Below are 18,048 nucleotides of genomic sequence, written 5' to 3' on the forward strand. Positions count from 1 at the left end.
CACCAATCAACAGCTAGAACCTTAGTTCTCTGCTGCTCCTGAGCTTACCTAGATAAACCTTTCAGCAAAGGATAACAAATGAGACCTTTCTGGAAGTCACCAAACCACCACTTAACCTTTAAATTATTGTTTAGGCAGTTCAGGGCCCTTCCTTTCAGCCACTCTGCATGCTGTTATCATAGAAAAGTGGGTAATCCACGTGTCACATGTGTAGCAGGATCCTAATTCATGTCCCATATTTGCTTAATAACAAAGAATGATAAAGAGAGTCGTAGTCGGTAGCGTAAATGTATAGACTGACTCACCACTCCAAGGAAGGCTGTGCAACATTCACCCGGCAGGGGCCGTAGGCATATAGCCAAACCTTACCCCCTTCACACTCAGGTATTCTATGCTAACCTCTCATCTCCGTGAGCTGAGGATTCCATATCGATGGGGTTTTCCAACATCTGTTATAGCAATTAGAAATGGCAAGAAAATTGAATGCACATCTCCCTTGGACATTGTACACTTTTGTCAGTCTATGGATATTCCAACACCTGATACACAGGTCATTTCATCTCAATCTTCACCCTCAGCAAGGCAAGACATCCCCAAGCCCCAAAGGAGGCCATGGCTGGAATCAACGATGAATCAAAGCAAGAGAAGACAAATCACTCAGACCAACGAAGACATCAACCCACCTTGACCAGGGACACGTAAATATATTAGTTTTGTTTGTCATTTTATCATGCACGGCTACTGTGATAATTATAGCTGTGGACATTACAATATGTTCCTCAACCTGGGTTGAAGGCCCATAGTTCGTCAATTTTCACTGAACTGTTGAAGAGACTCTTGACCTTTAAGTGATGCACACTTTTGATAAAACGTTTCTTAGTTATGCACTCTAGACTTGTTTTTTTTTCTTCTTTTTGTGTTTTTTCTCCTTTTTTTGAATTGCTTTGATGTCTCAGTTTAACTCTTTATACATTAAGTGAATATAAGTCAATTGTTTTGAATCTAGACCATAGCCTTTAATTAAACTGTACAGGGCACAATTCAGTTGATAAGCAGGTCAGCTTCAGGTTATTTTACAGCGCAGGTTTTCTATGCTTACTCTTAGCTGCTTAGATAGTATGTGATTATTGATGTCAAAACTACTGCCTTAATGTTACATGCTCTTTGATAACTACACTGTATGTTTATGGGCACGGTCTATTCCGCTCGACTATTGCCCCACACACATCTGCCGAGTTGTTGGCATTATGTTGATACCTGGTTTATACCAACCTACTTTAATTAATGGACTGGTCGAGCGGGTTGGACTTCTCCCAAAACCGTTGAAAATCCATGTTATGCCTTGTTAGATAAATTGCCCTGTTTGCCAGTTCTCACTCTCTTACTAAATGTTCTTTCTTCTCCATCCTTCCACACACTTTCCTCAATGCAATAGATAATACCACACTACCTTTTATCGCTCTATCACAACTTTTCATTGCCACAGCAAATCATCCACTTAGAAGTTCCTGCATCCTTTTCCTTCTCTCCCCAAGTACCCCATAATACATAGTCAATTTGTTGTCAATCTCGTATCCGGCTCCTATAACAGCCTCACATATTACATTACTTTCACATCTCTATTTTTAGGTAAAAAACATATTCTGACTCCTTCTTTTTTCTGTTATTTATCTCTCTCTTTCCTTTTTTTTTTTTTTTTTTTTTTCTTTCTCTCTGGTTAAATCTACTCAGGAGCCCTTTCCCGTCTCCTACCCCTCCAATTTCCCTCTGCCCTAACCCTTACCATTAACCTCTCCGTATTTTACCTCTTAATCTCACATCGACCACACACCCACCTGTTGCTGTGGATATGGCACCCCCACCGCAAGTAGGCACTATACAGATTGCAACACAAAATGTAAAGGGGTTCCTGTCAGCAGAAAAACGGTCTATCGCTCTACACGACTTTTACAAACAAAAATTGGACATTGTAATGCTCCAAGAGACCCATTTTAGGAAAACCCACGAACCAAAACTTCCCTCTAGATATTATGATCAGCATTATTTGAACTCAGGCCCTACTAGGCATAATGGAGTTTGCACGTTATTCAGACGCAACACACCATTTGACCTGTTACAACAATTTAGTGACTCCGAAGGCAGGATCCTCATACTAGTAGGGCTCTATTATGGCAGACCTCTTACCCTGGCAAATATCTATGCACCGATCAAACCTACCCATAATTTCTTTCGCAAAGTTATTAATAAACTTCTTGATATTGCCAAAGGCCCAATTGTAGTTGGAGGAGATTTCAACTTCCCATCAAACCCAGCCCTTGACACTTCGACGGGCAAGTCATATCTAAGACATACCCAGATTAAGAGTAATGTTGAGTTGTTACAATCACTTACACTGATGGATACATGGAGAATTGCCCACCCCACCCTTAGAGATTATACCTTTTTCTCTTACCCACAACACACCTATTCTAGGTTGGATTACATACTATGCGACCAGGCATTCCTCACCAGCCTAGTGGATTCCAAAATCTCACATACACCATGGTCAGACCATAGCCTAGTCAAAACCACCTTCAGTTGGTCTGCCAAACCTAGTCACAGACTAAACTGGAGAATCAACGAGCGGATACTTACAGATACTGACACTCTAGATCAAATAGCCAAATATACTGACGAATATTTTTCCTTTAACAACTCAAAAGACACCACAGCCATGAATAATTGGGAATCATATAAGTGCTATATAAGAGGAATCATTATCCAACTCTCAGCGAAGTTGAATAAACAAAGATCAACATTATATAATTCTTTAACTACCACTCTCTCCAATACAGAACGCTCTCATAAACAAAATCCACAATCCACCCATTTACTCAACGAATTAAAAGAAGCCAGAGAAAACCTTAATAAATTCTTAATAGAAAATGCTAACTTACGAGCTATGACCTCTAGAACCAAATTTTTTGCTGATTCTAATAAAGCTGGTCGCATGTTAGCCAGATCTTTAAAAAAACAGAGGCTTAGCTCTTATACTCACTCTATTAAGCTTCCATCGGGGGTAATTCACACCAAAAATGAGGATATAGCTAATGATTTCGCTTTATACTACTCCTCATTGTATAATCTTAATACTGTTAATGATCAAGAGAAACACGCTAAAATGACAGCCTATCTAGACCCCATAGAAGTCCCCAAAATCCAAGAGGAAGATCTGAAAATATTAGATTCCCCGATAACGCCACAGGAGATAATAAACACCATCAAGTCTCTCCCCTCTGGCAAGTCACCCGGCCCAGATGGTCTCACAACAAAATTTTACCAACTACTTATAGGAAACATCTGCCCACATTTATTAGAACTATTTCAGAACATAGACCAGGGACAATCTTATTCCCAACCTCTACTAGATGCCACGATCACAGTTTTGCCCAAACCTGACAAGCCCACAGATATAGTCAGTAATTACAGACCCATATCATTGCTAAATGTAGATATTAAAATTTATGCCAAAATATTAGCTAATCGTTTAAATCCCATACTTCCAAAAATTATTCACCCGGATCAAGTCGGGTTTGTAAAGGGGCATGAAGCCAAAGATAATACTACCAGAGTGCTTCACACACTATATACCTCACACAATAATCAAAAACCCTTAATTCTCCTTTCCACAGACGCTGAGAAAGCGTTCGACAGGGTCGACTGGCACTTCATTTGGACTTTCGGACAAGTTTATTAATAGAGTACAGGCCCTCTACAATAACCCACTAGCTAAAGTTAAAGTGAATAATACACTTTCACAACCCTTTCAGATTTCAAACGGCACCCGCCAGGGATGTCCCCTTTCCCCTCTGTTATTCGCCATTACTGTAGAGATTTTAGCAATTAAGATAAGGATGAACGAGAGGATTATGGGTATTCAGTTTGGGAACATCACACAAAAATGCCTCTTATTCGCGGATGACATTATTTTCTCACTACAATCACCTTCAACCTCCATACCGACACTCTTACAGGAATTAGAAGCATATAAACAATTTTCCAATTACTCCATAAACATGAATAAGTCGAGTATAGTGCATACACACCTTGATAAAGAGGATGTGGATTACCTTATTTGTAATACTCCTTTCCAAATTTCAAATTCCCTCAGGTATCTGGGATTGACCATCCCTAAGAACCCCCGAGATCTATTTCACGAAAACTATGTAAAACTCCAAACTAATATATTTACCTTATTACATAACTGGCATAAACAAGGTCATCTATCTTGGATGGGCAGAATTAATACGATAAAAATGATGGTGATCCCTAAATATCTATATCTGCTCCAAGCACTGCCTATCTCAGTCCCGAAAGCTTATTTGTATACCCAACAACGTATGCTAGAATCATTCATTTGGGCTTATAAGAAACCGAGAGTATCACGTAAATCTCTGTACTTAGATAAAGATGAAGGAGGGTTGAATATGCCAAACCTACTTCTATACCATCAGGCGGTGCACCTTACCCGAATAATAGCTTGGAACCATGGCTCACCATTTAAGCTATGGATCCAAATGGAAGCCACTCTAATTCAACAACAAACCATGAGAGATGTTTGTTGGATACCTAGGCCACACAGAACCCCTTTAACCATCGAAAATGAATGCATCAAAACAACATTGATGACTTGGGATAAACTTATTCAACGACCTAATAAACTTTCTACTCCAGTATCACCCATGACCCCTCTAATAGACAACACATTGTTCTTTAAACAACACCAATTTCAATATAACTCAGATAATATACAGCACAAAAATTTACCCATATACTTGCTGACCGAATCTTCTCAAATCAAAGACAGGATAACCCTAAGGGATGCCCTAGGCCCTCCATTCCACAGCTGGTTCTCTTACCTACAAATAAGACATGCTATAGTAGAATGCGCATATAAAGATGATTGCCTGCGTAAGCTTTTTCCCTTTGAACAATTATGTACAAATATAGATATAGGAAGAGCGCACCTTTCCATCTCATATAGAATATTAAAAAAATCTACCCTACACGAGCTACCCACATTTACCCAGCTATGGGAACGTGAACTTCAAACCCAATTCCCAAGAGAGGCATGGATGAGAGCCTTTCGCTTAACCCACACAGCCTCTATCTCCTTAACTATGGCAGAATCGAATTATAAAATTCTCTCACGGTGGTACTTGACTCCACATAGACTAAACGAAATATTCCCAGGGGCAAACTCTAGTTGCTGGAGACGCTGTGGTGAAATTGGCACCCCATCCCATATATGGTGGTCCTGTCCAGTGCTTTCACACTTTTGGTCCACACTTGAAAGAAGCATTAATTGCACACTAAACACACAAATAACCCTCTCGGCCCCTATGATTATACTTAACCATATTCCCAACGTGGGATATGCATTTCGTAAAAAATTACTACAAATTCAGCTTACGTGTGCCAAACGCATTATCCCCAGATTATGGAAACAACAGCAACCACCCACTCTCCAGCAATGGGAAACCGAAGTGGACTATGTCTTGTCTTTGGAAAAAAGATATGCATGTTATGTAGGCAAAAAAGACTTCATACTTAATGTTCTGTTTCTGTGGGAACAAAGGACAAAACAATAAATGTCCACTTGATGACGCTATACCTAATAACAAACGACCAGATTTCACACAGAGAGGTTTTCCCCCCATCCTTCCCCTCCCCCAGGACTCCTCTATACTTCTATCTTTATTTCTACTTCTACACATCTTAACTCTATACAACATATTTTTGGTAAATTGATGGCTAATTAAGAGTAAACAGCTGACTTTATCTCTAACCATTTCCTTTTTAACCAACTTTCCAAGAGATGACAAATAAAGGGAAATTGTAATGCAAATCGATACATGACAGGTCACGCTTATCCACATGCCTTTGTTATTCAAAAATTTATATGTTTGTTTAATTTGTTACTGAATATGTAAAAATTTCAATAAAAATTTATTTAAAAAAAAAAAAAAAAAAAAAAAATAAGGTTCATACCCTGGATGTTCATCAAAGCCACATATACATGCCCACTGAAGTTAATCCTATTTCACTTGATTACTTATATAGGGGGATAGTTTAATCAGCATTTTTAACATTTCTAGCATATAACTCCATAAATTGATGAGTTCAAATCCATAAGAGAAAAACCTATATACATCAGATAAGCCAATAAAATATATTAAATAATAAATGATTATTTTACACATTTATAATGCTTATGTCTCCCAAAAATTAATAAGGTAATTTTCTGAATTAAAGCCATCTGGCATAAGTGTGCACAATTTGTTGATCCAATAGACCTCTTGCCTGGCCAAAATAGGCAATTTATCGCCACCTCTGGGAAGGCATCTTATAGTTTCTATGGCATTCCATTCAAAATTGCACACATTGCCATTATGGACTTCAATAAAGTGTCTATTCCTGATATACCCTAGGTGTTCACATATCTGAGTACGAACGTCACGGGTAGTCATACCAATGTACTGTAATTTATGATACATGCAACCTATAAGGTAGATCACGAATGTTGAAGAACAATTTATACACCCTCTAGTGTCAAACAATTGATTGGTCACATATGAGTTATGCACGCAAGTGAAAAAAAAAAAGACTGATGCGGATGCAGGGTGATGTCCGTTGTTTAGTAAGGGATCTGGGAGGGGGAGGGATGTAGATTATTGAGGGGGCCAGCTACACTACAGAAAACAAATGTTTCATATAAAAAAAGTTTAAAAAAAAACAATTTTGGGGGGCAAATTGGGTACTGGCAGAGAGCTGCCAGTACCCAAGATGGCGGCAAATAGGTAGAGTGGGAGGGTTAGAGAGATGTATAGGGGGGGATCAGGGAGGTTGTGGGGTAAGGGGGGATCCATCACTGCAGACTGTATGAAAAAAAAAATAATAATAATAAATGATTTTTATTTCAGTACTGGCAGACTTTCTGCCAGTACTTAAGATGGCGGTGACAATTGTGAGGTGGGGGAGGGAAGAGAGCTGTTTGAGGGGGGTCAGGGGGGATCAGGGGGTGGGATGTGTGAGGTGGGAGGCTGATCTCTACACTAAAGCTAAAAATTAACCCTACAGGCTACCTAATTAACCCCTTAACTGCTGGGCATATTACAAGTGTGGTGCGCAGCAGCATTTAACGGCCTTATTATTACCAAAAAGGAATGCCAAAGCCATATATGTCTGCTATTTCTGAACAAAGGGGATCCTAGAGAAGCATTTACAACCATTTGTGCCATAATTGCACAAGCTGTTTGTAAATAATTTCAGTGAGAAACCTAAAATTGTGAAAAATGTAAGGGTTTTTTTTTATTTGATTGTATTTGGCGGTAAATTGGTGGCATGAAATATACCAAAATGGGCCTAGATCAATAATTTGGGTTGTCTACTACACTACACTAAAGCTAAAATTAAACCTAAAAGCTCCCTACAAGCTCCATAATTAACCCCTTCACTGCTGGGCATAATACACGTGTGGTGTGCAGCGGCATTTAGCGGCCTTCTAATTACCAAAAAGCAATGCCAAAGCCATATATGTCTGCTATTTCTGAACAAAGGGGATCCCAGAGAAAAATTAACAACCATTTGTGCCATAATTGCACAAGTTGTTTGTAAATAAATTCAGCAAGAAACCTAAAGTTTGTGAAAAAAAATTTGTGAAAAAGTCAACAATTTTTTTTATTTGATCGCATTTGGCGGTGAAATGGTGGCATGAAATTGACCAAAATGGGCCTAGATGAATACTTTGGGATGTCTTCTAAATAAAAATATATACATGTCAAGGGATATTCAGGGATTCCTGACAGATATCAGGGTTCCAATGTAACTAGCGCTAATTTTGAAAAAAAGTGGTGTGGAAATAGCAAAGTGCTACTTGTATTTATTGCCCTATAACTTGCAAAAAAAGCATAGAACATGTAAACATTGGGTATTTCTAAACTCAGGACAAAATTTAGAAACTATTTAGAATGGGTATTTTTTGGTGGTTGTAGATGTGTAACAGATTTTGGGGGTCAAAGTTAAAAAAGTGTGTTTTTTTCAATTTTTTCCTCATATTTTATATTTTTTTTATAGTAAATTATAAGATATGATGGAAATAATGGTATCTTTAGAAATTCCATTTAATGGCGATAAAAACGGTATATAATATGTGTGGGTACAGTAAATGAGTAAGAGGAGAATTACAGCTAAACACAAACACTGCAGAAATGTAAAAATAGCCATTGTCATTAAGGGCAAGAAAATTGAAAAATGGTCCGGTCATTAAGGGGTTAAACATCAATGCCATATTACAGAACTGCTGCCAAGAAACATACACTATATAATACAGCTTGTTGTACTATATTTAGCCTCCTCTTCAAGTTATATTAAAATAATGTTTTATAGCTGTGACAGTAGTTTCAGAAAGCTAAAATAATTCCACCCCTATCTATTATATCTCTAATGTGTGTGCGGCTATACACAAGCCGCTGTCTGTGGTGCTGACACACAATAGGAATGCCTGGCATCATCAGGACCAGACCAGCAGCTTGTGTATGTATGTCAGACATGGCAGCTCAAGCATTCACAAGTTACTCACATGCGCCAGTAATTCAGCCACTGTCACGTGGCCCATGCGAGCCACTCACAGCGCCACGCTATGTGTACACATTAGAGAGATGGGGTATCTCACCTTGCTGAGCGCCGCCTTCCTTTCGTCCCTCGGTTTGATGCTGCTGTTTGTCACTGGGCCCCCAAGATCCCCCTCTCGGCACTGACTTTCGCTGCTTCTACTCTCCCGGTTGCCCCGCAGTACAGATGGTTGCGACTCCCGCTCACTCTTCATATCAAAGGCTATTGCTCCTTTAGCTGTTTGAACGGGTGACAGGAGTGTTTCTTCCCTTGTCACAGCAGTCCCCCACTTTCCTTCCCCTACTGCACCAACCGTCTACACTGTCACGAGCCTCATACTGGGTGCCGGGGCCACCTGTGCAGGTGTTGGGGTTTATAGCGCGTGCCAAGCGCCTGTACTCGTGCAGCGTTGAAGCTGTCTGTTGAGCAGTTGCAAACAATATCCAGCTCGCGCATTATTTGCATCAATGATGCTAACGCGCTCCCGCAGGATACTTGTCTGTTTATTGGGAACGCGCACACTACCAGTGCTACAGAAATACAAAAGTGGCATTGTAGATGTAGAGAACACGATACTTGGTAATCTATTAAATCACTCGAAAATATGCAGAATAAGTATTGCTTGTATAAAGTCATTGCATATGTATATTTACTAAAACTAACGCTGTTATTCAATATAGTTTTCAAATTAATGGGACATGAAAATCAAAATTAAAGGGACAGGCAACTCAATTTTTTTATTGTTTAAAAAGATAGATAATCCCTTCATTACCCATTACCCAGTCTTGCACAGCTAACATGGATATATTAATATACTTATATAATTTTTACCTCTGTGATTTCCTTCTGTCTAAGCCTCTTTTGACAGCCACCTAATCACATGGCTATTTATTATCTATTGATTTGCATTTTAGCCAATTAGTCCAGTGTAATGCACAACTCCACAGGAGAGGGCACAATGTTATCTATATGGCCCACAGGGATAAGCAGTCTCTTGTGAAAAGCTAATAAAAAAAGCATGTGATAAGAGGCTGTCGGTAGTGGCTTAGAAACAGGCAGAAATTTAGAGGTTTCATTGTTATAAAATATATTAATATAACAATGTTGTTTGTGCAAAGCTGGAGAATGGGTAGTAAAGGCGCTATCTATCTTTTTAAATCATAACAATTTTGGTGTTGTCCCTTTAAATTTCCATGATTAATAGAGAATAGACTAGAGATGTGCATTCAGAGGTTTTGTGAATGTGGAAAAAGGCGGCCCTTCGTGGCGCTCATCTATAATAAATTGATGAATTAATTCTTGTGCCAACAGCAAGACGCTAACATCTGGATTTGCACAGATAATAATACCAGTGTTGTAATCATGGGAGATTATAACTCACCACCAAATAAATTGATGAAATGCAACTAGCAATGCAACTAATGGACATAGATTTTTAGCCAACTGAAAAAATAAAGCTATAGTGGATTTAGTGTTATCAAATAATATAAAAATAATGTTACATACAACTCATAAAACATGTAAAGGGCCATGATACCCAAATGTTGAAACACTTGAAAGTGATGCAGCATAGCTGTAAAAAGCTGACTAGAAAATATCACCTTAACATCTCTATGTAAAAAAGAAAGATATTTTACCTCAAAAGTTCCTCAGTAGCCACATCCCATTGTAAAGGACTTCTAAGCAGCAAATCAGTATGTCTGTCCCGGGACAGCTAAGGGAGTGTTCTTACGTGCACATTCATCTTATTTCCCTATTCAGTTAAAGGAAGTTTACTATGAAATCTCATGAGAGTTAAAGGACCAGTAAACACAGCAGATTTGCATAATCAACAAATGCAAGATAACAAGACAATACAATAGCATTTACTCTGAATTTCAAATGAGTAGTAGATTATTTTCTAACACATTTCAAAGTTATGTATATTTCCTCTCCCCCTGTACCATGTGATAGTAATCAGCCAATCACAAATGCATATACGTATAGTCTGAGTTCTTGCACATGCTCAGTACGAGCTGGTGACTCAAAAAAAGTGTAAATATAAAAGACTGCACAATTTTTTTAATGGAAGTAAATTGGAAAGTTGTTTAACATTATATGCTGTATCTGAATCATGAAAATTTAATAAAACCTGAGTGTCCCTTTAAGTAAAATCTCATGAGATCACAGTAAAAGAGGTCATGACCTCAGCACTGCTGATGCTGATTGGCTGCAGTTCATTTTTTTATTTATTTTTTTACCTGCAGCTTGGCAGCAGCTGAATTATAACTTTACACATAACTTACTCTGCTGAGCTGAGGATATTGTGAGGTAAAATATCTTCCTTTTTTACATAGAGATACTCAGGTGATATTTTCCAGTCAGCTTTTTACAGTTATACTGCATCAGTTTCAAGTTATTTAGCATATGAGTATTATGTCCCTTTAAGTAACAGTGATCATAACATAGTCAAGTTTGAAATTATTTTCCATAAGCAGTAAACAAGGCTTCAACCAATACCTTTAATTTTAGAAAAGCAGACTTAAATGATTTAAGTAAATCATTTAAAGGGATACTGAACCCAAATTTTTCTTTCATGATTCAGATAGCAAATTGTATTTTAAGCAACTTTCTAATTTACTTCTATTATCAATTTTTCTTCGTTCTCTTGCTATCTTTATTTGAAAAAGAAGGCATCTAAGCTAAGGAGCCAGCAACTTTTTGGTTCAGTACCATGGACAGCACTTGTTTATTGGTGCTGTCCAATCAGCAAGGACATCCCAGGTTGTTCACTAAAAATAGGCCGGCATCTAAACTTACATTCTTGCTTTTCAAATAAACATACCAAGAGAATGAAGAAAATTTGATAATATGAGTTAATTAGAAAATTGCTTAAAATTGCATGCTCTATCTGAATCACGAAATAAAAAAATTGGGTTCAGTGTCCCATAAAGTGCACAAATTGGGACAAAGTAGTCTCCAATAAAATCACGGAGGATAAATGGAGAACATTTAAAACTTTGTTAAATAAATATGCGTATCAACACATACCATATGGTTATAGTAGTCAAGTACAAGAAATAAATCCAAGCCAAAGTGGCTAAATACAAATGTATTAAGAAAAAGTAAGCCTGACATTGGTAGTGGAGAAGATACTGAAAGAGATTATAAGGGATTATATTCAAGAGCACAATAGTGAAAACAAGATTATAATTTAAAATCAGCATGTTTTATATGAAGTAAAATCATGTTACACTAATCTAATTAGATTATATAAGGAAGTAAGACTATAGATAAAGGTGAATCAGTTAATGTGATATAATTTGATTTTGCAAATGCTTTTGATACAGCGCCTTATGGGAGACTATTATACAAAATTAAGAAATTGGGAATAGCCAATAATCATAGCTCATTGATTAATAACTGGATAAAAGGCAGGGAGTGACAAATTGTAGTTAACAGATTAAACTCATCCCTTTTCAGACCATTTTTTCCAAAATTGGCTACTATGTCAGAGGATCTATGGATTCTGCAAGCAGTCCTGGGCTTCCTAACAGACTTCATTTGCCCTTCATTTCAGGACCAGGTTCCCCAACCCCATCCACCTTTCCTTGGAGGGGCATATTCCTATTCATCAGGAAGTACATTCACTCCTCTCTGCAATCAAACTACATTGTCAGAAAAAGGGTATGATTGGGGTCCGTTTGTGAACTGTTGTGGTTGTACCCTCACTGGGTCATAATTATACCTTAAAGGAACAATTATGTACCATTTAGGGGTAAATAAGGTACAGATATGTTTCCAACTGTCAAAGGGTCCATGTCTGTATCAGTTAATCCCCCCCCCCCCAAAAAAAAAAGGTACAATTACTTGTGTGAACAAAAGTTTGAGGGAGCTGGGTGGTTCAAGGCTCAAACCCTGCATGTCCATATAATTTGTGCACCTGAGCGTTATTTTTTCCCAAGATGGTAAAGAGTTATTTTATACTTAGGCTACATAGAACTTTCCACAGTGATCACAATTATTCAATGATCACATCATTGGAAATCAATCAAAAAGAATTCAGCATATATGTTGTATAGCAAAATAGTTCATGCTCAATGATTGATGGTTATATGCAAGAGGTGGAAAAAAAAAACAATAATTCTTAACAACCCATATCTTCACTGATGCTGTGTTACTGGTTCTAAACAGCACACAAGCCCTTAATTAACATTTTAAAATTTATATTTAGAGCACCAGGATGAGAACTTTTACACATAAAAATAAATTAATTAAGTTACAAAGAAAAAAAATGTCATAAACTATATAAAATAAACAAGTGCTGTTTAAGTGCCAGTTTAAATTTTTAAAAAATGAAATAGTTACTGTTCCCCCATCCACAAACATGAACAGTTTAACATGCCATGCCATCTGTTAGAAAGTTCCTGGACATTGTATTGCACAGCGCCATCTATTGGTTGACATTTCTAGACATTATGTAATACAGCGCCATTTAGTAATTGAAAGTTCCTAGACATTGTTTAACACAGCACCATCTATTGGTTGAAAGTTCCCGGACATTGTGTAGAATGTTTACCACAAAATGTGTACTGGGGAAAAAAGACTAATTTGCATATATTTTGTTTAGGGTGACAATTCAAATGTATGGTTGTTAGTTTTATCATTTATGCCTCTCTTGCATCCCACTTCCTTTTGGTAAAGTTATATTTAATGATTATGTTGTTGTCCATATGTTTTCTCTATGTTTGTTTTATGTAGAGTGTGTCAACATATGTTAAATTAGAGTTTAGTCCTGAGTGAAATAAAGCATTATGAGAAGCTCCTTTTGGAACAATTGATCCTGCCTAGTTTTTTCAGGAATTCCAGTTGCAAATCCTCAGGACCTTCATTCTGGCTACACATTTGAAAATCATCAAACTTCAGTGAGTCTACTGTAAATTTATTATTTAATTATTATTATTTAAAGCTAGACAGATACTTTCTGAGCAAGAGCACATTATGCGGATGCATATTTAATACATTTGATGGAACAGCATTTTGGTATTTTTAATATGCTGTGTTGAGTACTAATTTTCCATCATGAGGTACAAAGGGCTTGTCACTGGGGCAGTACCCTTAAAAGTCTACATTTGCACAATTTTTAAGGGTACATTATACCATAGCACTGATGTACAATTTAGTCACCAAAGTTACATATTTGCCTTTGAAAGGTATAATTTGCAAGGGTACCAATATGCTCCCATGTTAAAGGGAAGAGTGGGTGTACCATTGAGGGTACTACCCCAGTGGCAAGGTGTTGTACCCCTAAAAGTTCAATTTTTACACATTTATTCTGACAGTGTATAGAATTAGTCCCCCCCCCCCCACTTCAAAATGGAGGGCATCCATATGCTAACAGACCTCCTTCAGCTGAACGATTCAATTGCACCTAGACCTAAAACCTCCTTCCTGTCAGTTCCTTCGATTTATCTGGAACTAGCAGATTTGTCTCTGCTCTGGGCTGAGTTCCACTTTTGGTGATTTACAAAGCTCCACAAGTTGGTGGTGCCATGTCTCCAGGCTTTTACTTCATCATTTACCTAACCAACATTGTCCTGCTGCCACATGACAGGGACTAGATAATCTCTCAAGTTTATGACACTGCTCTTTTAAGTAGTTTGGATTTTGTGGTAAACGAACAGAAGTCAAATCAACCCCATCCCAGGTAAGCACGTTTTTTGGGGGTTTTCCATAAATGCTGTCAAGGCTCAATCTCTTCTTCCCAAGGAGAAAATCAGTCAGATCAAAGCAGAGATCTGTTCCACCCTGTTGGTGCTAATGGTTTCTATATGACAACTTTCAAAGATATTTGGCCTCCTTTCCTCCTCTATTCAGGCCATTTTTCCAGTCCCATAAGAAGGGTACCTTTGTCTGAGAACCCCTATTCCAGCATCTACCAAATCCTGCTGAGTAAACATTTTTATTTCATTGCCAAATTGGATAACCCCTAATGTTCTAAGATTAACCTTCAGCTCAGGAGGAAAGTCTACATTGTCAATTAAAGGTGTCACATGAAAAAAGTGAGATGAAAGATGGCCTTTTCCTATAAGGCATAAGGTTCCTTAATAATAATGTTATCAGTAGATAATAAAAGATTCTTTACCCCAATGTCCAACATAATGCCCCTAAGTAGGATGCATGAAAAATATCATGCTCCAATTGTACCTAAGAGTTATAATTTGTGAACCAATCAGTGATTCTCTGAAGAAAAATTACCTTTTTATATTTTCGAAAACTTGGAATCTCTATCCCCTCCTTTTAAGTACTTTCTGCTAAGATTTCCTTGCTAATTTGTTTAGTTTGTTTCAGGTGGGTCTCAGACATTAGAGTGGTAGATGTTCGTAAGTTGACCTATTCACTGGAAGGGTTTTCTTTTGTCAAATCTCGCAGGACTAAATACTCCTCCCGAGTGACGAATGGCAATTATGTATGGCTCTTTTTCGCTTAAGGTTTACTTTGCTAAGACAGAGAGCTTTTGTTCTTCCTGTTTGGGTCCTTTGCTTGTCTTTTATGTTCCTCCCCATAAGATGGTTTCCTTCACTGCTTGGCAAGATGAGTTAAAGGTAGTGATGTCGCGAACATAAAAAGCAAATGTTCGCGAACGGGCGAACCGCCATAGACTTCAATAGGCAGGGGAATTTTAAAGCCCGAAGGGACTCTTTCTGGCCACAATAGTGATGGAAAAGTTGTTTCAAGGGGACTAACACCTGGACTGTGGCATGCCGGAGGGGGATCCATGGCAAAACTCCCATGGAAAATTACATAGTTCATGCAGAGTCTGGTTTTAATCCATAAAGGGCATAAATCACCTAACATTCCTAAATTGTTTGGAATAACGTGCTTTAAAACATCAGGTATGATGTTGTATCGATCAGGTAGTGTAAGGGTTACGCCCGCTTCACAGTGCGCAGTGTAGGTGATATACCTGCCCTGACCATGCTTTCCAGACCAGGTATCACTGGTCAGATGGACCCTTGCCCCAACACTGTGTGCCAGACATGCCATTATAGCAGACTTATATGGCTTTGGCGTTTCTTTTTGGTAATTAGAAGGCTGCTAAATGCCACTGCGCACCACACGTGTTTTATGCCCAGCAGTGAAGGGGTTAATTAGGGAGCATGTGCTTAAGTGTAGTGTAGTAGACAACCCAAAGTATTGATCTAGGCCCATTTTGGTATATTTAATGCCACCATTTCACCGCCAAATGCGATCAAATAAAAAAAAATTGTTCACTTTTTCACAAACTTTAGGTTTCTCACAGAAATTATTTAGAAACAATTTATGCAATTATGGCATAAATGGTTGTATATGCTTCTCTGGGATCCCCTTTGTTCAGAAATAGCAGACTTATATGGCTTTGGCGTTGCTTTTTGGTAATTAGAAGGCTGCTAAATGCCACAGCGCACCACATGTGTTTTATGCCCAGCAGTGAAGGGGCTAATTAGGGAGCTTGTAGAGTTAATTTTAGCTTAAGTGTAGTAGACAACCCAAAGTATTGATCTAGGCCCATTTTTGTATATTTCATGCCACCATTTCACCGCCAAATGCGATCAAATTTAAAAAAAAAATAGGCCTAAATTTAGAGTTGGGCGGTAGCCGTCAAAACCAGCGGTAGAGGCTCCTAACGCTGGTTTTTACCGCCCCCTGGTATTTGGAGTCAGTCAGGAAAGGGTCTAACGCTCACTTTGCAGCCGCAACTTTTCCATACCTCAGATCCCCCTACGCCATTTGCGTATCCTATCTTTTCAATGGGATCTTTCTAACGCCAGTATTTAGAGTCTTGGCTGAAGTGAGCGTTAGAAATCTAACGACAAAACTCCAGCCGCAGAAAAAAGTCAGTAGTTAAGAGCTTTCTGGGCTAACGCCGGTTTATAAAGCTCTTAACTACTGTGCTCTAAAGTACACTAACACCCATAAACTACCTATGCACCCCTAAACCGAGGTCCCCCAACATCGCCGCCACTCTATTAAAATTTTTTAACCCCTAATCTGCCGCTCCGTACACCGCCGCAACCTACATTATCCCTATGTACCCCTAATCTGCTGCCCCTAACACAGCCGACCCCTATATTATATTTATTAACCCCTAATCTGCCGCCCCCAACGTCGCCTCCACCTACCTACAATAATTAACCCCTAATCTGCCGACCGGACCACACCGCTACTATAATAAATGTATTAACCCCTAAAGCTAAGTCTAACTCTAACCCTAACACCCCCCTAACTTAAATATAATTTAAATCTAACAAAATAAATTAACTATTATTAAATAAATTATTCCTATTTAAAGCTAAATACTTACCTGTAAAACAAACCATAATATAGCTACAATATAAATTATAATTATATTGTAGCTATTTTAGGATTAATATTTATTTTACAGGCAACTTTGTAATTATATTAACCAGGTACAATAGCTATTAAATAGTTAATAACTATTTAATAGTTACCTAGTTAAAATAATTACAAAATTATCTGTAAAATAAATCCTAACCTAAGTTACAATTAAACCTAACACTACACTATCAATAAATTAATTAAATAAAATACCTACAATTATCTACAATTAAACCTAACACTACACTATCAATAAATTAATTAAATACAATACCTACAAATAAATACAATTAAATAAACTAACTAAAGTACAAAAAATAAAAAAGAACTAAGTTACAAAAAATAAAAAAAATATTTACAAACATTAGAAAAATATTACAACAATGTTAAACTAATTACACCTACTCTAAGCCCCCTAATAAAATAACAAAGCCCCCCAAAATAAAAAAATGCCCTACTCTATTCTAAATTAAAAAAGTTCAAAGCTCTTTTACCTTACCAGCCCTGAAAATGGCCCTTTGCGGGGCATGCCCCAAAGAATTCAGCTCTTTTGCCTGCAAAAAAAACACATACAATACCCCCCCCCCCAACATTACAACCCACCACCCACATACCCCTAATCTAACCCAAACCCCCCTTAAATAAACCTAACACTAAGCCCCTGAAGATCTCCCTACCTTGTCTTCACCACACCGGGTCCCGATCTGTCCAGAAGAGCCTCCGAAATCTTCATCCAAGCGGGGGCTGAAGAGTGACGTCCATCCTCGGGCGGAAGTCTGGATCCAAGCGGCGGCTGAAGAAATCCATTATCGGGCTGAAGTCTTGATCCAAGCGGGCGCTGAAGAAGTCCATCATCGGGATGAAGTCTTCTATGAAGCGGCATCTTCAATCTTCTTTCTTCCGGAGCCATCATCTTCCAGCCGACGCAGATCCATCCTCTTCTACCGACGCCTACTCGCCGAATGACGGTTCCTTTAAATGACGTCATCCAAGATGGCGTCCGTCGGAATTCGAGGGATGCCATCTTGGATGACGTCC

At 38.2% G+C, this 18,048-nt stretch overlaps 1 protein-coding gene across 1 annotated transcript in view; it reads right to left on the reverse strand.

The window, feature by feature from the left end:
• UPF3A (UPF3A regulator of nonsense mediated mRNA decay) overlaps positions 1–9,062 on the reverse strand; it is a 326,304-nt gene extending 317,242 nt beyond the window's left edge. The window contains exon 1 of the mRNA XM_053707673.1: positions 8,714–9,062. Coding sequence (XP_053563648.1) covers positions 8,714–8,866 — 153 coding nt within the window. The 5' untranslated portion in view covers positions 8,867–9,062. The remainder of the gene's footprint in view (positions 1–8,713) is intronic.
• Positions 9,063–18,048: the final 8,986 nt, after the last annotated feature.

The sequence above is a fragment of the Bombina bombina genome, chromosome 3 (assembly GCF_027579735.1).
Source record: "Bombina bombina isolate aBomBom1 chromosome 3, aBomBom1.pri, whole genome shotgun sequence".
In the NCBI taxonomy this organism is placed as follows: domain Eukaryota; kingdom Metazoa; phylum Chordata; class Amphibia; order Anura; family Bombinatoridae; genus Bombina; species Bombina bombina.